Source organism: Furipterus horrens, unplaced genomic scaffold (assembly GCF_987537825.1).
Source record: "Furipterus horrens unplaced genomic scaffold, mFurHor1.1.pri manual_scaffold_11, whole genome shotgun sequence".
Taxonomy (NCBI): Eukaryota; Metazoa; Chordata; class Mammalia; order Chiroptera; family Furipteridae; genus Furipterus; species Furipterus horrens.
Genome location: NW_028327181.1, coordinates 59,475,223 through 59,497,773, shown reverse-complemented (window position 1 = coordinate 59,497,773; position 22,551 = coordinate 59,475,223). Strand labels below are relative to the sequence as shown.

General features: G+C 53.9%; 1 protein-coding gene across 1 annotated transcript in view; it reads left to right on the top strand.

Moving 5' to 3' along the window:
• The first annotated feature begins 18,971 nt into the window (after positions 1-18,971).
• DOC2B (double C2 domain beta) overlaps positions 18,972-22,551 on the top strand; it is a 28,608-nt gene continuing 25,028 nt past the window's right edge. Inside the window, exon 1 of the mRNA XM_090292951.1 lies at positions 18,972-19,629. Within this exon, the coding sequence (XP_090149077.1) occupies positions 19,257-19,629 (373 nt within the window). The 5' untranslated portion in view covers positions 18,972-19,256. The remainder of the gene's footprint in view (positions 19,630-22,551) is intronic.

The window sequence follows — 22,551 nt, the reverse complement described above, 5'->3', positions numbered from 1 at the left end:
GTTCACATTGCTCATCCAAGTGCCAGAAAAGGCTCTTCAGTCCAGGGAGGGAGGAGCCCCAAGGAAAAACCTGGCACTGGCCCTGCCCCAACCACACGGGGAGAAGGACCCGCTGGCCCTGTACTCAGAGCTGCGGCAGAGCCCCTGCCAAGGCTGTCCCCTGCAGCGGAGGGCTACCTTCGATGCTCCATTTGCTGCTTCCCTGTCCCTTCACAGCCAGGGCTCTGACCTGCGCACGCCGGCCCCCCCCCACCCCCCCACCCCCGCTGCCTTGTGCAGAAAGCCGAGGCGAGCGCTGTCACCCCACCAGCCCCGTGAAGCGGGGGCAGGGAAGGCAGACCGGCGGGCGGGCGGGGAGAGCTGGAAGAGCCCAGACAAGCTGCCCCCAGTCTTCACTGAGACAGACGGCGGCTCCGAGCTCTTTGATGCAGACCCCAGGATGCCTGCCGCTTCTTCAGTGCCAATTACAGGAGAAATAATTCAGCGTGCTCACCCCCTGCCTCTCAGCAGATGCTCTTTGGGGACATTTTAAGTCTGATGATACCTGCTGAGCTGCTGACAAGTGAGGCCTCTCCCTCCCTCCCTCCTTCCCTGCTGCCACCTTCACCATTTTCCTCCGAGGCTCTGGAATAGGGAAAAGGGAACCTAAGGCCAGGTGGCATCATCCCTGTCCCCAAGACAGGGCCTGCCCACCTCAGTCCCCTGCACCTGCTGCCTGGCTCTGCTTCTAGACGGGGTGTGGCAGAGCTGGGTTCCCTGAGTCCACCTTTCCTCCTGGCTCCTTTAAGGCAGGAGTCGTGTCTTGTTCATCTTTGAATCCCTGGTTAGCTGTCAAGAAATATTGCTGGACTGATAGACAGGTAGGGGCATGGATGGATAGAGGGTTGGAGGGAGGGAGGGAGGGAGGATGGGATGGAGGGGTGGATGGAGCGATAGGTGAGTGGAGCGGTAGGTGAATGGATGTTATGTGTGGACCAGCATATTGAAATACATCTGAGAGGATGGACAGAAGGATGGACTGCTGTCCTAAAGGAGGGTAGATGGACGGATGGACAGATGGAAGCAGTTCCAGTTCCAGGGTTCATCTGCTCTCATTCCTAGAGAAAGGCTAGCATATCTGGAGCCCACACTGCCTACAAGCTATGGGGTCCCCTGCCGGGGGCTCACTCAACTTAAAGCAGCTAATAGGCCCCCCACAAAGAGTGGATGTTGAAGCAAGCCCTGGCTGCTGAGGACCCAGTCTTTTGGGCCTCAGTTAGGACCCTGATGGGGCATCAGGCCACGCCCCCAGGCTCCAAAGCAGCCACCGCCTTCAGGGAGTAACGGGTCTGCTGGCCTGCCCTCTGGCTGTCCACACACTGCCTGGGCCCGCACTGGCAGCCTGGCTCATGCTCCAGGCCAGGCCACTGCTGAGGGGTGTGGAAGGTGTGCGGGCCTGTGTCAGATTCCTAGCTCCGCATGCCCCCCAGCCTGCCTCAGCAACCCCTTCACCAGAGTTTGCACAGTGTCTCCCACCCCCCACCTTAAAGCTCACAGACCCCACCCATCAAAACCACTGCAGCATTTCCCTGTACTAATACAGCAACTGAAGAGGCTTTGCAGATGGGGATTAACTGGTTTATTTCACATGTTAATTAGCCAACCCTAAATATGTATGCAGATCAGAATTTAAATTAATTCACACAGAAGTATTTTTAAATAAGTCATTGGCATGCACTCTGTCTCCACAATGCTGCTGCTTCCAGAGTGTGTGCCCATGGACAAGCCGCTTTGGCAGCATGAGCCTCAGTTTCCCCTTTAAATAAGAGGTTGGACCAGCAGTGCTCGGGGTTGCCTGGCCCAGAAGGTCTGTGCCTTCGAGCCTCTCTGCCCTAGACTGTGGGGTGACACCAGGCCTCCCAAAGGTACAAGCTGGGAAGGAGGCCATCACCCAACCCCAGCAGCTCCAGCTTCAGGATCTGAGGGATGAGCCAGACTCAGCAGCTGGGACCCATGTCAGGGTCCTAGCTCCGTGTGCCCCCAGCCTGCCTCAGCAACCCTTGTACCACAGTTTGTACAGTGTCTCCTGCCCCCCACCTCAAAGCTCCCAGACCCCACCCATCAAAACCACCGCAGCTTCCCAGAGAAACCAATGGGAGCCCAGAACCACCGAGATGAGTGGTCTTCCTGACCTGGGACATGTCCCAAACGTGGCCTTTCCCTACTTTAGGGCCTTCCACATCTAAACAGATCATGGGACGTAGTTCCATGTTAAACACACCTGCTGTTACCTGAATGGTTGGCCCCCACCATTCCTCTCAGGAAGGGCACTGTCTTTGTTGAGAAGATCGCTTTTTAAAGCTGATTGTGGATGATCCTGAGAACACAGTTCAACCAAGGCCAAGGCAACAAAAGAGATTATAAACAAATGGGAATTTAGAACAAGGACCAGAGGTCAGAGGGTGAAGTCAGAGAGATGGGGAGAGGCAAGGGGCACCCGAGTGAAGCCCCCACAGCCCTGCACGTGGCCACAGCCCCTGTGGGGGAGGCTGAAGGACCAGCCTGCCATGTCCCATGTGGTGCTGTTGGCTCTGCAGTGACACAGCCACCCCTCACCCCACCCAAACCGTCCCCAACATCCCCTGTGCACCCAGATGCCTGGTGGAGGTGGTTTTGGGAGAAGGGGCTGAATTACACATTTGAATCTCTGCGGCTCAGCATCTTGTATCTGAAAACTCAGATCTACCCCCAACAGAGAGTTAACTCAGCCAAAGCAAGACTACAGAGCCAGAGGTGACTCAAACGCCCCAGGATTTTGCAGAAAACTCGGCAGAGACGTGGGCTTTCGCCGGGACACCGAAGTGCACTTTGGAGGCTCCTCTCCTGGATCTGAGGAGCATGGAGACCGCAGCCAGGGTAACCCACCATCCCAGTTCCCCCACAAACAAGGAGCTCCCCAGGAAATAAGCCTTTCAGTGCCAACACCAGAAAGTTCCCCAGCAACCAGGAGAGGTAAATTACCCTAAACAGCTGACCTCTGGGTCACACACGCCATTGCCAGATGCTGGACTGAGCTCTTCAACGCTTCACATTAATTAGCCCTCACGACACTGGGAGGTAGACATGGTTCTCCCCATGTTGTAGATGAGAAAACTGAGGCTGGGAGAGGAAAAGCACCTTGCACAAGATAACACAACCATCAGGTGGCAGAGCGAGGACTTGAACCCAAGGTCCCTTCTCTTCAGCTGTGTGCTCATTCACATGGCTGCACAAGGAGGCTCAGCTTGTCAGAAGTGGAAATCTGTGTCCTCCAGCGGGCCCACCACTCTGGGCCCCAGCCCTGGGCCTGGGTCTAGCAGTCCCTCTAGTGTCGTGGAGCCTCCCCGTTCCTGCCAGTGACTCTGACTTCCTCGGGACCCCTGGCTGCAGATCCCAGCAGGCCTCTGCCTCCCCCACCCATTAGCCCAGCAGAGCCTGGGGAACACCCACCTCTGGAGGCAGAAAGAAACCAAAAGGTCCCCCCTTCCTTCCCCATCTGCTTCTCATCTGCTCCTCAGGCAGGAGCAGCATTTCCCGACCGACCCAGGCATTTCCAAGCTGGGAATTCAAACAGCTCAGCACGGCATGGACTCAAACAGCGTCAGCTAATGGAAATAACAAGATGATAAATTATTCCAGGGAAAGAGCAATTTTCCTTATACCTTGCTTGACTCAGAAAACACTGCGATCGCAGTAGAAATTGGAGGTGTCAGAGCCGGTATCTGGGGAAAGAGAAATGAAAGCATTCTGCTTGCCACTGTCAGTGCAGCCCCGGAGGAAGGGGAAGAGTGTGAGGTCAATCCCAGGCCGGGTGCACAGCTGGCCCCGAGCAGGCATGCCCTCCCGGGAAGGCCCGAGCAGCAGGACCTGCCACCAGCTGGCTAAAGAGGCTGGGGGATCAAGGGAAGAAAGCCCAGGTCCTGGAGTCAGACAAAGCTGTGTTCTCTTCCCGGCTTCAACACCAGCTGGCTGTGTGACCTTAGACAAGTCACGCAATGTCTCCGAGACTCCGGGAGATAACAGTAGTGAGGATTACACGGTATAACGTATGGCACAGGCTCTGAACGATGCCTCTTCCGTGCTGAGGGCAGTGAATCTGCTGATCCACCCACCCTCTCTGGCTGTGCCCACTCCCCATGATCAGAGAGAGGGGCACGGAATAGCTACCGGGCTCTGGGTACCAGCTGCAGCAGGGGACAGTGCGACCTGCCATTGAACACAGGGCCCTGGGACCATCTGGATTACCAGGTCCGTCCCAGGGGGCAGCTCCCAGAGGAAAGTGCCTGGCTCTGCACAAGGGTGATTCTGAGGGGCCCTGTCTGACCCCACCCCCGTCCCGGCCAGGGCGCTCGCCCTGTGCTGCTCTCCACTCTCTTGAAGCTTCCAGAGCAGTGATATATATCCTTTCCCATGCCTGCTGGGATTTCATTGTGGTTTTATGAGAGCTTTTTAGCCAGTTTTATGAAAACCTTTCTGAGATGTGGAAGGAGTGCCCCTCCTCCAGATGAACATGGAAGCGCCTTGTAGACCTGGCGGAGTCTCACGGTACTGCGGACATGAGGCCTCTTTGCATTGACGCTAAATGGCCCCGGGGTGTCGGGGCTGCTGCCTCCCCCCAAAATGCTCTTGTTAACAGACCGGCCCCAGACAGCCCTCCCAGCCTCCTCCCAATCCACCGCCCATGCCCCTGGGGAGACAGTGTTGGCTGGTGGAAGGAGATAAACTTCACCAGATCACTGTTCTTCATTTGCAGTAAGACCAAAGCTCAGCTTGCCTCTGTCCTAAAGACATTTTCTTTTTACTGTTCAAAGGTCTTTGATTCTTTCACTTCTCTGGAACTGGCTGAATTCCCGGGTTGAAGCTGCCTTGAAGTTTCACTGCTGACGAAGAAAGTTTTCCTCTACGTTGTTGTTAATTCAATCCACAGTTTGGGCTGGTAGCAAAAAGAGTTCAAACATCCTGGCTAGGATTTCCTCAACAACATTGATTTGGCAAAGACAAGTACAAAACTAGAGGGGACAGATACAAAAGAAGTCCCAGTTCCAGGCTGAGCTGGGCCAACTGGCGGGCACCCCGAAGAGCGCGAGGCTTTAGGGGATCCATAAACCAGAAAAACCTCCCCCAAATTTGGGGGCTGTCATGCTCGCATTTCTATTTTGCCAAATAACATAAAATCATAACTGTTGTATAGCACCACCCTCATTTCAGAAGAAAGAATCAGGAAAAAGGCCGTCTTTTTTAAATTAAGGGACTTTGGGAATGATGGACCACGCTGTCCTCTGTTCCTCCCACTTTGCCACGCCTGGGTGAAAACTTCATCCCCCACCTGTTTTACCAGCTTTTGCAAACCACCAGTGCCTGGGGCTGGGTGTCACTGCTGGGTTCCAGGTGTGAGGCAGCCACTGTCGCACTGGCCCGGGCTGGGGATTGCTCTCACCAGCTGGCCACCCACACCCCGGGTTTGAATCTGGAGCCCACTTCTTGTTAGCTGTAGGCTCCTGCAGGAGGCCCTGTGCATCAGTTTCCCCATCTTCAAAATGGCAGTGGTCGCCACGCGCACCTCGCGGGCCGGCGGTCAGGGCGTGTGCCTGGCACACCACAGTGCTCACTCCTTAGTTGCGATTGCTTTTCTGATGAGGCCGCCACAGCTGCTCACCAGTCTGTGTAGATTCAAAGAACTCCAGGTCCAGGAATGACCTTTGGGGACAGGAAGCCTCCAGACCAGTGAGCAGAGACACAGTGAACTCAACTCCTGGCAACGCAGGGCTGGGCTGGCCCTGGGACTTCTCAGGGAAGTCCCCGGGGGTCACATCCAGCTGTTCCCTGGCACTGACACTTTATTTAGCAAAGGCCCTCAGCAAGTGCGTGGGCAGTGGACCGGCTGTGGGTACAGAGGCCAAGCCCTCCCAGCAGAGAGGAGCCCAGGAGGGACCCACCTGTGACCGGGCATTTCTCAGGCCTGGACACTGACAGAGGGGCCGCCAGGGGACCCCACAAAGCTGAACCCCCCCACCTCCCAACACACATACATAGACACACACTGGCAGTCTCTTCACTTTGAGCAACAAAGGACCTCTGGACACCCACTCTGGTCAATTGAGTGCGTGTATAGCTGTGGGTTTATACACTGTGCATATGAGTGTGAGTGTGTGCGCCTGTGTGGATGTGCACCTTTACGGGTATGTGCACATGTGTGCGCCAGTGTGTGTGCGCCAGTGCGGCTGTGTCGGTGCGCTCGTACATATATGATGAGCACAGAAGGCTTTCAAAGTTCGCTCTGATACCGCTCTCCCTTTCCACCCACCCTCCTCCTCCTGTCTCTCCCGCTTTCCCTTTTCTGTAATAAAAAGGAAAAGCAACAGAGGGGACTAGAAAGGGCCAGGGGGCCTGGGAGTCACTTCAGTCTGGATTCAAATCCCAGCTCTGCTACATCCTATCCCAGGGACACCGAGAAGATCCCTCGGCAGCTCTGAGCCTCAGTTTCCCATGCGGGGGAGGGAAGTGTTTGCTGGACGTACCACAGAGCGGGCAGAACACACAGATGCAGCGCAGCTGTGTGGCAGGACTGCTCCGTGGTAGGCGCCGGGGTCAGTGGCTAGGCCCACAGCCTGCTCTGTGTGGTTTTTGCACTGGGACCTTGGGGGATTTCTCACTCTCTGTGTCCGCCCACCCATCATTGTCTCTAAGGACACTCACCTTACAGAGGTGGGTTAAATGAGTGATGTATATAATGCTCTTAGATCTGTGCTTGGCACAAAGTAGGAGCTTAATGAGGGGTAGTTATTAAAACGTGTACCAAAAAGCATCTAGAGACAAAGAGAGAAAACAAAAAAGCATTTAGATATTTTAGGAGGGATGGAAATGGTCCAAAATTGGATTGTGCTGATGGTTGCACAGCTCTGTAAATTGACTAAAAATCATTAAATCGTACACTTCCAGTGGTTGAATTTTATGGTGTATAAATTATACCTCAATAAAGCTGTTTTTATAAAGCATTTAGAGTTAAGTGAAAAAGCAAGTTGCAGAATACTAGATGCAGTATTGATGCCATTTATGAAAAGTTCTATGCTATATAAAACAAGTCCTCTCTGATACAAACATGCGTAGTGAAAATGTCACACTAGCCTAGAATGATAGACATTTGTTTCCTGATTACGCTTGTCCCCTGGGGTGGGCATGGCACTCAGGAAGGGACATTTTTCTCTGTAATGTTTTATTGTAGTTATGTTTTTAAAAGACCAAGAAACCTAGGCAATGGTGTTGTGAAAATTAGCATACGTGTGAAGAGGCAGGCGGGTCAGAGGTGTCTGGGTGGGGGGGCTGCCACGTTCTGCTTCATGACTTCTGTGAGGATATGGGATGATCATGCTGCTGTTTGTTTTATAACTTCATTACACTGTGCATCTGTGCTCTATGCAAATATGTGTATTATAATTCACATTTTTTCCATTAAAACACCTCTCCAAAAAAGGATGAAAATATTCATTTTGGTGGGTATGTTTTGGGGTTTGTTATGTTCATCACTACACTCTTGTATATTGAAATTCAAAATGATTCAAACTAAGTGGTGCCATGCCTTGCAGGATGGGCTGAGGATTATATAAGCTAATTGGTGACTTCTGGGATAACACACCCAAGAGCCTGAAGAAAAGGGAGGTGGTGGGCATGGAACGCTGCCTTGGTCCTCCCTCTTCAACCAGAGTGGCTCTGGAGTTGCCTTGGCTGTCCCCAGTCCCCATGGGAGCAGCTGGGCTGAAGCAGCCCCTCAGCCTGCCCCCCAGGCCCCCAATGCCTGGAGCACCAGGCGGACACTGGGCAAAGGGGCCTCAGACAGCATCCCTGATTTACCAGGCTCTCCACGTCTCTGGCTGATGGATGGATGGCCCTCCGCTCCCACCCTCCCCCCCCACCTTCTGAATGTTGCTGTCTCCAAGGCCACCCGCCTGCTTGGAGTGGGAGCAGAGAAGGCAGGGAGGAGTGGCCGGCAGGGCCTTCCCTCCCTCCCTCTGCCCAGCTGGGCTGCCTGTAACCCTGAGGTCTCCCCAGCTGCCTGTGTGCTTATTTCCCTCCCGCCAACCACTGTTGCCGGGAATCAGGGACCTGGCAGCCAGGGGCCAGGCACGGTGCTAGGTCCCTGCCCCCAAAGACAGAGACAATAAACATGTCTGAGCACAGCTGCTTTGGCAGGGTTGTCAGGCGTCTCTAGGACAACCCTGAGCCTCTAGAAGGTGAGAACAAGCCCCCATAAGATGATTGGTGCAAGGGTATTTGGAGGGGTTGCTGGCTGGTGCAAAGGCCCTGAGGAGACCTAGGCTAAAATCACTGGGCCTGGACAGGGAAGGGTAAGATGAAGAAAAGGAAATAGACTCCTCCTCAGAACTGAGTATCCTCTGACAAGGCCCTGTGGGAGGGCGTCAAGGTGCAGTCACCGCCAGGGCTGCCAGAACCCAGGCAAGGCCCGGGGAGCAGCCCCAGGAACCCCCTGCTAGCCTAACTGGGGTGGGCTTCAGGCCCTGAGCCAGAGGCTATGCTCCTAGACTTCTAGGCGGCAGGAGAGGGCAGAATCAGGTTCCCGGCCTCCAGCCTTGGGGCAGGGGAAGTGCAGAGCCCCAAGCCCCGGCCCTGCCTCAAAGTTGCCATGTGATCTAGGACAGGTCAGTCACCTCTCTGGACCTAGGTTTTTATAGTAACAAAAATGCTTGTGGAAGCCCATCCGCCCCACCCCCACCCAGCTTCAGAGCCCTGGGAACAGGGCTTATTCCCAGGCCTGCAGCCTGGGCTTGGAGTGGGGGTGGAGGGTCCCGAGAACCTTCCAGGGCCTTGGGAAGCATATCTTTTGACCCCCACAGCTCTAAGGCCACAGAGATAAAGCAGTCCCCTCCAGGTCCTCAAGAAATTTGACACTGTTTAGGGAGACACACAGGAGAAGTGGGATAAGCCCTGTGATGTGACAAAGCGAGGGGCCATCGCGGGAAGACCACCTGAGCAGGGCACTGAGGGCAGCGTAGGAGGGTGCTGGCTGGTCAGGGCGGGAGAGGGCCAGGTCTGTGGGTGTCTGGGGCACCGGGCTGCACTGTGGGAGGGGGGCTGCTTGAGCTGTGAGGACCCTTCGTTACCCTGGAGTCTTTGACTCTAAATACAGACACAGTGAAGCGCTGTGCACACCGACCCAGCAGGCGGGAGGAGCCCATGAGTCTGCAGCACCCAGGGACCTGCGTGTGACGCTCAGCAGGGCCATCAGACCTCCTCCCCGCACTCCTGCGGGGCCCCCCGCCTCCCACCCCGGGTGTCAGCCAGCTCAGTGATAGCAGTTCTGCAAACATACCACGCTCTCTCCTGTTGGGCCTTAGCCTGCGCTGTTTCCTCTGCATGGAACCTCCCTTCTTGCTCTATCCACTTTACCAGCCTCGCTCAGCCTCCCAGTTTCAGGACTGAGACTGAGGCCGGGCCTCTGGCCTGGCTGCTGAGGACCCAGAGCTGGGTGCTCAGGGACCCTTCAGGGGGGCAGGGGAGGCAGGGCAGCTGCTGCTACCCAGACTCAGACCCCGGACCCTCTGAGGAGGGCTGGGGATGAGTCGGGAGGCCTGGCCCTGCAGGAGTGTGGGTCCCGGGCCGCCGCCCTGGTGTGGGGAGGGTTGGCCCAGCGCCGGCAGATGCTCTGGAGGCAAAGCTCAGCCAGGTACATCTGCCTCACAGACCTGCAAAGAGCTGTGCTCTGTCATCTTCGGCTTAATATGTGTGGCCACTTCTCCTGTCAATGGCAGTTGGGGGAAGAGTAACTGTCACAGCCCAGGGGTGACAGGGCTGAATGTGTCAGGGCCGGGGATGGTCCAGGGCATGGATTCTGGAGCCAGATTGCCTGGGCTCAGATGTTGCTTCTATGTCTCTCTAGTTATGAGACCCTGGGCAATTGACTTAACCTCGTTTACTTAATACAATATTTTTGTTGTAACAATTATATGTTGATTTTGATGTGCAGTAGAGAAATATAACCAGCATATCAATTCCCACCATAGATATTATTCTTAAATAATATTTCAAGCATTTTTAAGCAAGGTGATTTTTAAAGAGAGACGTAAGTGACTAATAACACAGGTCCCAGCTGAGAAACTGGTTCATATGCGACAGAACTGAGGGAATGCCACTTCGAGGGCCTGTTTAGCTATGCTTTGGGCTTCCGCAGTCGCCGAAGAGTTTCAGACTCTTCCTCAGACTCTGGGACTCCCAGAGGGTTTGGGGCCAGTGGAGGTGCCTGCCTGGCGGGTGTCGAGCGGTTAGTGGCAGCAGGAGCAAGTGAGTGACGTTCTGTCCCATGGTGCCCCCTCTCTGGGGTCTGAATCCCCTCTCCCTGCGTGAGCTGCACATGTGATTTAGGAAGTCGTTTGGCCACAGGACATGGCAGGGTCCAGGGGGCGGCCATGGGAGGTGCTGGCTGAAATGAAGCCATCAGAAAGCCAGTTGGTGAATGACAGGTCTGGGACTGGGGCCATTGTGCTGGCTGGCAAAGACATCAGGTGCCACCAGAACGACAGGTAGGGGATGGTTGGAGGTGTCTGGGGGCTGAACCACAGCACGTTTGTAGGATGCTCAAAGAGATTTGGGAGGACTCCCCTGCCAAGGGATGGAAAAAGGCAGGCTGGGTGAAATGGCGGGGTGGGGGGCCCAAGTCACCAGAGGTGTTGTTTACAGAGAATACAGGATTTCGGGGCACAGGGACAGGGCTGAGAGCAAGGTGGCAGCGGAAGGGAGCATGGGGGGCAAGCTCAGATCTGTGTGGGACACCCAGCCCACTGCACTGATGGGGACAAAAGTCCTGGTGGGGAGCTAGGCAGTGCTCAGCCAATTTGAGGACTCGGGAGCCGGCATCTCCACCTTGTGGAAGTCACAGCCCCCCTCCCGGGGGAGTCCTGCCTGGTGGACCCTCGTCCTGCTCCCAGCTCCCACCACCCTCACCGTGGAGCCAGGATAAGGATTTGTCTCAGGGGCCAGAGACTCAGACAGTGACTGAAGTCATTATAATTTTGTATTGAGATATAACTGACATGCTTAGTTTCAGGTGTGTAACATAATGATTTGATATCAGAATCTGTTGTGAGGGGATCGCTGCAGTAAGTCTAGGTAATGCCTGTCACATGGTTTCCGTGTTTTTTCTTGTAACAAGAACTTTTAAGATCTACTCTCTTTGAATTATTATTTTTCATGGTGCAATTAAAATTTTCTTTCCATTGTAGGCTTAGTTTCTCCTACTTTTTTATTGTGGTAAATATACATAACATAAAATTTACCATTTTAATAATTTTTAAGTGTACGATTCAGTGGGTTAAGTACATTCACAAAGTTGTACACCCATCACCGCTACCCATTTCCAGAATGTGTTCAGCACCCCCGAGAGAAACTCCGTACTCATTAAATAATAACCCCACCCCACCCCAAACCTCTGAAAACCTCTCCTCAACGTGTTTGTGGTCAAAATGCACAGGGCAGGAAAGTTCCCGTTTCCCAGCTTCCTTCCCAGATGAACTATTTTTGTTTCTTGTTTATTCTGTCAGAGGTACCTTATGCTTATAAAAAGATACAGAGGTGCATATATTCTTTTATTTATATACAAAGGGAACACACAGTCTTATGCCTCTTGCTTTTTTATTTAACACTATGTCTGAGATGAAGGGATTTTAGTGCATCAGAGTATCGACATAGCTTCTGTTTTCAATTTGCTATTTTTATCTTTTGGCAGTGCACGCCTGCCCTTAGTAGGAGGAAGCTGCAGGAGCACCTCGTTAGCAAGAACAAACTAAACACAATGAGATGCCCTTTCACACCTCCCAGTCCACCAAAAATGCAAAGTCTTGCGATACCAAGTGTTGAGGAGGCTGTGAAGGAACTGGAACTCTCACACATGGCTGGTGGGAATGAAAACGCTCCTAACCACTTTGGAGACCAATTGGACACTGGTAAAGCTAAAGATACACACATGTCCTTTGACCCAGCAACTCTCCTACATGCGGGCCAGGAGACGGGAATATCCGTTGCCTCAGGTTTACGATAGCAACATGTGGGAATCAACCTCAATGGGTGACAGTAGGAGAAAGGAGGAACAAATCATGTGGAATATAATACAGTGGTGAAAACAAGTAAATTATAGCTACATGCATTAGCAGGAATAAATCTCAAACAGTGGTAAGTGGGAAGAAATCAGTTGAAATGAGGTTATGTACAGTATATTGCCATTTACATGAAGTTTTGAAACATGAAAAACAATACCATATATTGTTAATAGATGCACACATATGGAGTGATGTAAAACTGAATGCATGGGGTGATAATTAGCAAACCCGAGATAGTGATTGACTCTGGAGTGAGCAGTAGGTGGAGGAGGAATATTGGGGGATTTCAATATTTTTTTAACCTCACTCAAGGACTTTTTTTTTTCATTGCTTTGAGAGAGAGAGAGAGAGACATCTATCAGAGAGAGAGAGAGAGAAACATCGATCAGTTGCCTTTCTGCATATGCCCTGACTGGGAATCGAACCCAAAACCTGGGTATTTTCCCCAATCAAACCCATGACCTTTCAATCTATAAGATGACACTCCAACTAACTGAGCCACCCAGCCAGGGCTATGATGTTTTGTTTTAATTGTTGTAAAATATAACACAAAATTTGCTGTTTTAATCATTTTTAAGTATACAATTCAATGGCATTATTTACATTCATAATATTGTGCAACTATCTCTAGTATTTCTTTCCAAAACTTTTTCTTCATCACCCCAAACAGAAACACTGTACTCATTAAGCAATAACTCTCCATTCTCTCCTCCTCCCACCCAGTCCCCATCAACCTCTGCTCTTTCTGTCTCTATAAATTTGCCTATTCTAGGTATTTCATATAAGTGAAATAATACAATATTTGTGCTTTTGTGTCTGTCCTATTTCGCTTCACGTGTTTTCAAGGTTCATCTAAAGTGTAGCATGTATTAGAACTTCATTCCTTTTTAGAGCTGAGTAATACTCCACTTGATACACAACATTTGTTTCTCCATTCATCTACTGATGGACCTTTGGGTTGTTTCCCTTTGGGCATTATGAATAATGCTGCAATGAACATAGTTGTATATGAGTCTCTGCTTCCAATTCTTTTGGTGTATACTTAGGAATGGAATTGCTGGATATCATGGTAATTCTACATTTAACTTTTAGAGAAACAATGAAGTATTTTTAAAGCTGACTGGTGGGTATGGGAATTCTAAATCATACCCTAGGCCTTTTTTGTATAACTAAAATATTTCATAAATTTATTTTACTTTTTAAAAATATATTTTTATTTATTTTTAGAGAGAGAGGAAGGGAAGGAGAAAGAAGAGAAACATCAATGTGTAGGAGAAACATCAATTGGTTGCTTCTTGCATGCGCCCTACCCAGGCACGAACCCACAACCCAGGCATGTACCCTGACCGGGAATTGAACCGGTGACCTTCACTTTGCAGGATGCCGTCCAACCAACTGAGCCACACCACCCAGGACAATATTTCATAAATTTAAAAAGTAAAATGAGCCCTGCCTGTGTTGCGGGTTCAGTCCCCGGTTGGGCATGTGCGAGAGGCAACCGATGTTTCTCTCTCTCATCAATGTTTTTCTCCCTCTTTCTCCCTCCTTTTTCTTCTCTCCAAAAACAAATACATAAAATCTTTTTTTTCTTAAGTAAAATGAGTTAACATTAAGAGGTCACCATTTGCATTGTTCATACCTTCTGAATTGCGGGGCAGGGAGGGAGATAAGGGGGGTAAGTAGGGGAAGGGTCCAGTCAAGGAACTAGTATAAATGACCCATGGACATGGACAACGGGGTGGGGATTGACTGTGGGAGAAGGAGTGGGCTGCGGGGGGAGCAATGGGGGGGGAAAGTGGGACAACTGTAATAGAAAAACAATTAAAAAATACAATTAAAAAAACCTTCTGAATTGCATCAGTAATTCAAAGCTCTTTGAGGGAACATTTACGGCTGTTGGCCCTGGGCTTTAAAAATGCCAGTTAGAGCTCCTACCCATCCTAACCCCATTCACAATGCTAAGATGTTCACTCCCATTCAGGACACTGCCTCATCCATGCTGTCACCCCAGCCTCAGGCGACACCCTTGTCCTCTGCCAGGTTATTTCTGGAGTTTCCCCTAAGGATTCAGCATTACCCCTTCCTGGCATCTGATCCCCAGTCAGAGGCAGCCCGACCCTAGTCAAAGCCCCTGCTGGTGGGTGAACCCCTCACCTTGACCTCTTTCCATACCAGCAGCCCAGACCATGGCCTCTGTGGTGGGAGAGAGCCCCTGAGTGTGAGCTCCAGGCCTGCCTCGTGTGACCTTGGGCCAGGTTTTCTGTCTCAACAGGCATCAGTTTCCTCACGTGGAAAGCCAGAGGGGTAGGTGAGGTAGGGGCTCACAGGCCTGCGCTCTGCAAAGCACTGGACAGGTATCCCTGGTGGCAGGGAGGCGGGGTGGAGACGAGCATCTCCTGGAGCCATTCAACTCATCACAGCGGCTCCAAGAGCATTTGCTGCCTACAAAATAGCATCATTAGGTAAGTGTTAACTTTTCCCCACTGGTAGGACTAGTGCTAGTAAATGTACTGTGACGAGTGTAATGTGTTTATGAGAATGTACATAATAAATTATCAGAAAGAGCTGTATTTTTTTTAACATTTTATTTATTTATTTATTTATTTATTTAATTTTAGAGAGAGGGGAAAGGAGAAAGAGAGGGACAGAAACATCCCTGTGTGGTTGCCTCTCATGCACCCCCAATTGGGGACCTGACGTGCAACCTAGTCATGTGCCCTGACTGGGAATCGAACCAGTGACACTTGGTTTGCAGGCCGATGCTCAATCCACTGAGCCACAGCAGCCAGAGCTAGAAAGAGCTGTATTTTTAATATCACTTAATACATCAAGTTTGCCTCTCAGCTGCCACAGGCTATACTGCAAACTTCTACACTGACTTGCTAATGTTAGCACTCCACCTTGCTTCTGGTGCCAAGGCCATGGTCTGTGCTGGGGAAGAAGCAGTGATCAGCCAGAGTGGAGAGGTCCCATATCCCTTCCTGATTTGCCCTTTGTCATCGGATTTTAAAGGAAAATGGAGCTTCGCTCATCACTGGGCCCCCTGCAGGATGCAGCAGCGGGTTCGTCACACGGTAGTTGCTCAGTAAATAGGTGTTCAAATGTGGATTCATGAAGAATCAGACAGCAAGTGCTTGGAATTCCTCCACTGGCCCCACCTTTGGGTTAGAAATTGCTGTTAAAATAGAGAAGGTTCTGTCAGCACAGCATGCCAAGAGATATGCCAGTAATCAGGAAAGGGTGGAAATTGGGGTACACATCAGGCCCCGGCCAGGGAGGGCCCTTCCTCCCGGAGCACGCAGACACCAACCAGACGTGCCAACCGAGGACATCCAGCGAAGTGCAGGGTAAAGGTCATTTCCTCTAAAATGCCTGTTGCCTACTGGAAGGAAAAGCTTTAACTGGTGGTTCTTAGTCAGGAAACGGGTCATAATACCAAGCCAGGATGTGTCAGACTCCCCTATTAGGGCATTGCCGAAGCACTTTAGAGACTCTGACTCACCCCCCAACCCCAAGGTGCTGCACATTGAACAATGTGGAGGCAGCAAAACAGGTGAGAATTGCTGTATGAAACCATTAGCACCTTCTAGTACAGCAATTCTCATAAAAATAATTTGATAAAGTAACCCAGGGGTGCTTGATAAGATACAGCCAGAGTCTTCCCGACATAGCTGAGTCAGTATGACATCAGAGCCTGGGACCTGCATTACTAATTGGTGACCCATTGGTCCAGATGCCAGGACCATCCTTCTAGAACCCACTTCTACCTCCTTGGGCAGGAGCCTTTGGGGGTTGGTGGGGGAGGGAGCTTAGAAGTCTGGGAGAGAAGCAACTGGGGAATAAAACGAGGGCATAGGGTTCCTGAGGGCTCTGACCAAGGGCAGACTCTACCCACTTAACTTTGCCAAGGGCTGGTTCAAAATGCTGAGCTGCCCACCCAGCATGGGGACTAGAGTGACGTGATTGATGGGGTCTGGACATGTCCAGCTGCTTCAAGATCCCCACACATGCCAGCTGGTGCCCCAGACTTGGCACGGGCACTCACTTCTCAATGCACTTCCCCCTGCATCCACACCTGGTCCTGGCAGCAGAGAGAGAACAGCCAACTGCACTTCACTGGTAGAGAGACTGAGTCGGGCACTGGGCGTATGATGGTGGTTTGCACCAGGAAGGCAGAGGCAAGAGAATTGCAGTTCACTGATTGCCTGCTGCGTGCCCGGCACTGCTGATGCACTTGCTACCTGTCTTACACCTCCAGTGTTCAGGAGGCTGTTCGTGGCCTCCTCCACTCCACAGGTGGGCCCCGGGGCCCGAGTTAAGTCAGACAGGAGGGTGACACTGGCTTTTGAATCCAAGTCTGCCTGACTCCCCAGCCCACAGTCTTCCTAGGAACTGCACACCTGGCCAGGTAACACCAATTCCACCCCCTGTGGGGGCCCTACCCCATCTCAGCTGGACTCAGAGCTAGATGAACTCAGACCTCAGAGTGGCTCTCGACTCCGCCGCCTGCCACAGGTTGGCCACACATATGGCCCAAGTTTCTCCGGCAAGCATCCTAGGTCCCCTGGCTCTGTAGTCTCAGCCTGTTCCCCACTTCTTCTAGACCCTCCCCAGAGTCAGCACCTGCAGAGCCAAGAGCTATGAGCTGATCCTCCAAAAGGCCAGGATGGAGCTGTCAGGCCCTTCTGTCCCCAGTATGGTTTTGATGTCAAAAGAACCCAGGGTCAGAGGCCAGAATACCTAGGCTTTCATTCCCAGTTCTGAAGCCTTTGTTTCTCCATCTGTGAGATGATGACAACACTCTTCGTATTCCTCAAGTGAAAGAATTATGGTTCAGTGTCTGTATTTTAATACCCTGGGTCATTACATAATCGCTTAGTGATGCAGCCACCGCCGGCACAGAGGGAGTCATTCTGTGCCTATTAGAGGGCTAATCCCCATAAGCATTCCTGGAAATGAGAAACCCATTGTGTTTAGGCTTCCAGGCTCTCCTGTTCCTCCCTTGACTTTTGGCTCTTGGAAGGCTGATTTTTTTCTTCCATCAGGACCCCAGATTGTCCCTCAGGCGCCCTCAGGCTGGTTCATTCCCACTGTAACCCCTAAGCACTCTGGGCCCTCTCTCTCTTCCCCGTTTCTTCCTCCTCAGTTTGAGCTGTCCCCATCCAAGAAGCCTCAGGAGAAGGTTTAGGGAACAAGGTTTGACCTGGGTTTCCAGCTGTGCTTTGATCCCTGGAGCTTTGTAGGGGTGAGGAGGGAGAGGTTAAGGAGGGGGAGTGGAAGCCTCAGAAAGTCAGGACACCTGGGTTCTAATGCCAGCTCTGCCACCAGCTAGCAGTCTAAGCTTTAATTTGCTCACTGCAAAATGGGAACAGTAAACCCTGCCTACGTCATGGGGTAGTAGAAGGAATCAACGAGATGACATCCTCAAACGTTCTTGACACAGTATACTGTGATTTTCAATGATGGATAGTGACCGTCACTACCCAGTGCAGAACTTAACCAACAACACGGTTCTTCGTCACTTCTCACCAGTGAGTCTTATCTGCCAAGAAGAGGGAAAAGAGAAAGCAGCCCTGTTGAGCACCTCTTACCCATCATGCTCTGTGACAGATGGGGCCTCACCAGGAGGCTGTGAGGTTTGAATTAGCCCCATTTCACAGATGAGGAAACTGAGGATCAGAGAGATCAAATGATCTGCCAGGACGATGCAGCTGGAAGTGATGAGGACAAGGCCTCCCCTCTTTTATCTCTGTTTCCCCCACCCAGAGGGTTTATGGTGGAGGGAAGGGCATAAGTTTGCAACCCCACACAAAGGACCCGGCCAAGATGATAAGCATTTCTGATCTGTCAGTAGAAACCAGAGGGTAAACAGGATTCCGTCCATGCCCAGGGCCTTCTGGGGACACACCTGTATAAGCAGCAGCCATTCCCAACAGAGCGCTGTTCCCGGAAAGCAGGACAGCAGGCAGGGCTGAACTGTCTGGGATTTGTTTAGTTATCTGACCATGTGAGGGCAGGCCACACCCTGCCTCTCCACCTCCGCCTCATCTCTCACTCCCTGGGAAGAGCTCCTCTGCCAGGGCTCTGCCTACCCTCACCCTGCTCCTGATCACAACTTGTGATCAAGGTTCTCACTGACCCTGTTCAATGGGGCCCCTCAACTACTCACTGGCTAAGCGAGGGACCAAGTTGAATTTACAGTGTCTGTGACCTGAGAGGAAGTGTGAACAGACTGTGCCAGCAATGACCTTGGACAGCTGAGGATGCCCATGTCCTGGTAGTATGTGAGCAGCCTGTTCCCACACTCCTAGGAGTGTGGCTGTGTATCCCACTAGATGTGTGTATGCGGCGGAGGGAAGGGGGCGGGGAGTATCTGTGCAGAATCCCTGCTTACCACTGTGGTGTGTTTGCTTCCCCGTGAAACGTGCTTGGGGGCATGGAAGGCTGCCCAGTCCCCTGACTACCTCTGTGCCTGTGTGATTGTGTGTTATGTTAGGGGTATACTCAACCAACTCTGTAGGATACATAGCCTTCTGTGTGCGTCCTGCAGATATGAGCCAGTGGGCACTTATTGCCAAGTGCCTGCACATGCTTGTGTGTGCTCGGAGTGTCCTTGCCCAGCTGCGTGTGTCCTGTGAGAGTGAACGAGACCCAGCAAGTCCTGGCACGGGCAGGAACGTGTGGAGTGTGCGTCCTGCGTGTCCCTCCTCAGTTCCCTGCTTGTCCTGCGACCGTGCGTGAGTGGAGGGCGCCCAGGTGGCCCTGCCCTCCGGTGTGTGCGCGCGCGGAGTGACGGCCGGCGCGCGCCGGTGTGAGTGCCAGTGAGTGCGGCGCCGCTCGGCTCGCTCGGCTCGGCTCCGCGCGGCTCCGCGCCGCCCGCGCAGCCCGCACACTCACACTGCTTGGTTGCTACCGGGTGACGCGGGCTGGGCCCGCCCCCTGCCTGCTGGCCCCTGGCACTCACTCGCGCCCGCCGCCACCAAGCGGGTAGCAGCCGCGTCAGCGCCGTCCTGGGGCGCCGCTGGCGCTGCCCGTACGCCCCCGTCGCTCCCCGCCGGGCCTGCTGAGCCGTCCCCAGGCCCGGGCAGTGCCAGACCAGGCCGGGCTGCGCCCGGGCGGGACCGCGCTGCCTGCATGACCCTCCGGCGGCGCGGGGAGAAGGCGACCATCAGCATACAGGAGCATATGGCCATCGACGTGTGCCCCGGCCCCATACGACCCATCAAGCAGATCTCCGACTACTTCCCCCGCTTCCCGCGGGGCCTGCCCCCGGCCACAGGGCCCCGCGCTGCTGCGCCCCCGGACGCCCTCGCACGCCCGGCCGAGGCCAGCGCTGGCCGCCGCAGCCCGTCCGACGGCGCCCGCGACGACGACGAGGATGTTGACCAGCTCTTCGGAGCCTACGGCGTCAGCCCGGGCCCCAGCCCCGGCCCCAGCCCAGCGCGGCCGCCCGCCAAGCCGCCCGAGGAGGAGCCAGACGCCGACGGCTACGAGTCCGACGACTGCAGTAAGTTTCCAACTCGCCGGTTTCGCGCCCCCTCCCATGGCTCGGCTTCTAACGCGCTCCCTGGCCTCGCTGGCCCCTCGGTCCCCCTGCGGTCTCTCCTTGTCCACCCCCACCCCCCGCCCCGCCGGGTCGCGGCCCCCTTGCCTGATCCTCGCACCTGCTGTGCGCCCTGCAGACCCATCCCTGACACCCCGACCGGAGAGGTGGGAAGTTTGGGGGCACCCCATGGGGCGTCCCATATCCAAGGTCCAGCTCCCTGGAGCCCGCGCCGCACGCCCTCTCGGCCTGCCGCCCGGAGCTTGGGCGCGGGCGGTGGCTTTTGTTCCCAGGAAGGGCGGAGCTGCGCCCTGGGGAGACACCAGTTGCTGCTGCCCGCACTCTAGCTCTCTGCCCCGAAGCCCACTGCGGGCCGGTCCCTCGACCGCCGAGGATCGCACTGGAGCGGCAGGGACAGGGGACCAAGGGCGGGGACGGGCTGGCCTCCCGGGTGGGCCTGGCGGCCCGCAGAGCGCAGCGGATTTGCTGGCGCGGACCAAGGACCAGTGGACTGCGGGGCCACTTGTCCTTTGGAAAAACCTTGGCGGTTCTTCCTCCCGCGTCTGTGGACCCCCCGCCCCCGGTGCGCTCGCCCGGGCCGCCGGCCTTCGCCCACCTGTTACTCCCGCTTCCCCAACCAGGAAGGGCAGCCAGCCTGCGCCTCCTCCTCCCGGGGCTGAGCCCCGAGTCCCGAGCTCCGAGCCCCCTGCCCCAGTGAGTAGGCGAGCACTGGGGTCCCCTGGGCCGAGGACGGGCCGGAGCACGCTCCTGGAGCCCTTCCCGTCTCTGGGGGTGCCTGCCCGCCCCACCTGGGACTGGAGGGAAAACGGAAGCTGAAGAGGTCGCTACCCGATGCGAAATGGGTTTGCGTGGGATCGGGTGAGGAGGGGGAGTGCTGCTTGCAAGGCCCCCAGCGGGACTGTAGCCCCAGCCACATCACTCTCAGACCGGGGAAAACCAGCGTCAAACGCCAGCCCTGCCTGGGATGTGGACCTTTCGGAGCAGAGGTCACTCGCGGGTCGCCAAGGCCAGCTTGGCCCAATCCCCCTGCGCAGCGCAGTGAGATTGGCTGCACCAGGCTTCGGTGCTCACAAGGACCTCCGGCTGTGGGGCTGGAGTTTCCCCCAACACAAAATGTGCCTCTGGAAGCCGGTGGTGGGGGTGATCAGCCCTGCTGGGTTGGGAAGGAGGGAGAGGGTGGCAGATCTCTCTCTCATCGCCCTACCTAGGGAGGCCCAGGAGGAATGAGCGGGGGCGGCCCGTCAGCTGAGGTGGGTCAGAGCCCAGGCCTGTGTGGGGAAACTGCCTGCTGTGCACTTTCTCTGGGCCTGGACCACAGCCCTGTGGCCAGAGGCCTGCATATTGAGGCCCTGCCCCCCCCCCCAATCCCCCACTGCGTGGGGTTGGGAAGCAGTCCTCTCCCTCCACTTTCCTGCCAACAAGGGGAAATTGGGTCGGGAAAGTTTATTGGCCTCAGGGCTGTGCTCTGGATCTTCCCCACTCCCACTTCCTGGCACCCCAGGCATAGCGCACCCCCTTACTTGCTGTGCCTCTGGGCAGGCCCTGAATCCAAAATCACCTGCCAAAGAAGGGGTGGGGAACTTGTTCCCGTTTCCAGCATATTTTCTTCCACTCCAAGGGCATGAGAGGTTAGGGCAGGGCTCTGCCTGAGCTTCAGGCAAGCTCTGAGTGCCACCAAGGGTCCCCTGGATGACATACAACAAAGAGGTGAGAAATTTGGTCGGTCTTTTGGCTTTCTCTGAACCCACAGACAAGGAGTGGACCAGAAATTCCAAAACTCAGGCCAACTGCCACATCTCCAATCCATCAACTCAGCAGTCTTTCACGAGGCACTGTCCCAGCAGCAGGGAGGGCACAGGGTTGGGGCCCTGGACCCAGAGAGCTCACATGTCCTAGCAGGGGAGAGACTCACTTGGGATCAGCAGTACAAGGCAGTCCTAGACACAGCCTTCTCAGCCTGAGCTGTGGGCTGGCCACACCCCTGCTGCCAGGGCACTCCCCCGAAAGAGCTAGGGAGGAGGGAGTGTGGCTGAGCCAGCCCCTTGGGCTCCCTCGGCCCCTTCAGGGAGCAGCCCACCCTGGGTCTGGATCCCATCAGTGGCTGAGCAAACATCCCAGGTGTGGGAGCACAGAAGTCTTGGCTCCTGCCCACAAGGGGACCAAGTTCTGGGGCAAAAGTACGCTCAGGACACCCCACCCCCCTCACTTCTGACAACCAGATCCCTAGGATAAGCCTAAATGATTCAAGCCAGATGGTTCTTTACTGCTTTAGCCAGGGTTATGCTATTTGCTGCCCTAATTATTGGATTATCTCTCGTCTAACAAAAAGAAATTAGGCCGGCTCTTCTGTTGTCCAAGGCCAAGAGTAAAGTGCTCTTTATTCATTTGGCTTTCTCTTCCTTCTCTTTAAAGCTCATCCTTATTAAGTCACCTCAAGTCACAAGCACAAAGTTGACGTGTTCCAAACTGATCTAATAGAGGAGTGACGGTGGACAGAAAACACAGCGAAAGTTGGAGTTAGAAGTGTCTCCTCCCCACCCCAGTTGGTCCACAGTGCGCCCAGCTGAGCTGGACTCCACGGCTTACTAGGGACCCTATGGCCCACTCTCTGTGTACCTCTTCCTGCCTATGCACGCTCCACCTATTGAAACCCAGTCCATTCTTCAAAGCTGTAGTGGCTAGAATGCTTTGAATTATAAATAGCAAAAAACTCAGACACTGAGGACTGTTGAGGTCAGTGGCCCCGGGGCAGGTTTATGCAGCAGCTCATTGGTAGTAACATCAATGGTGATGATTCTGTTTGTCTTTCCACTTAGTCATGCTCATTTCCTCATAGACTGGCCTCCCTCATGGTCCAAGGTGGCT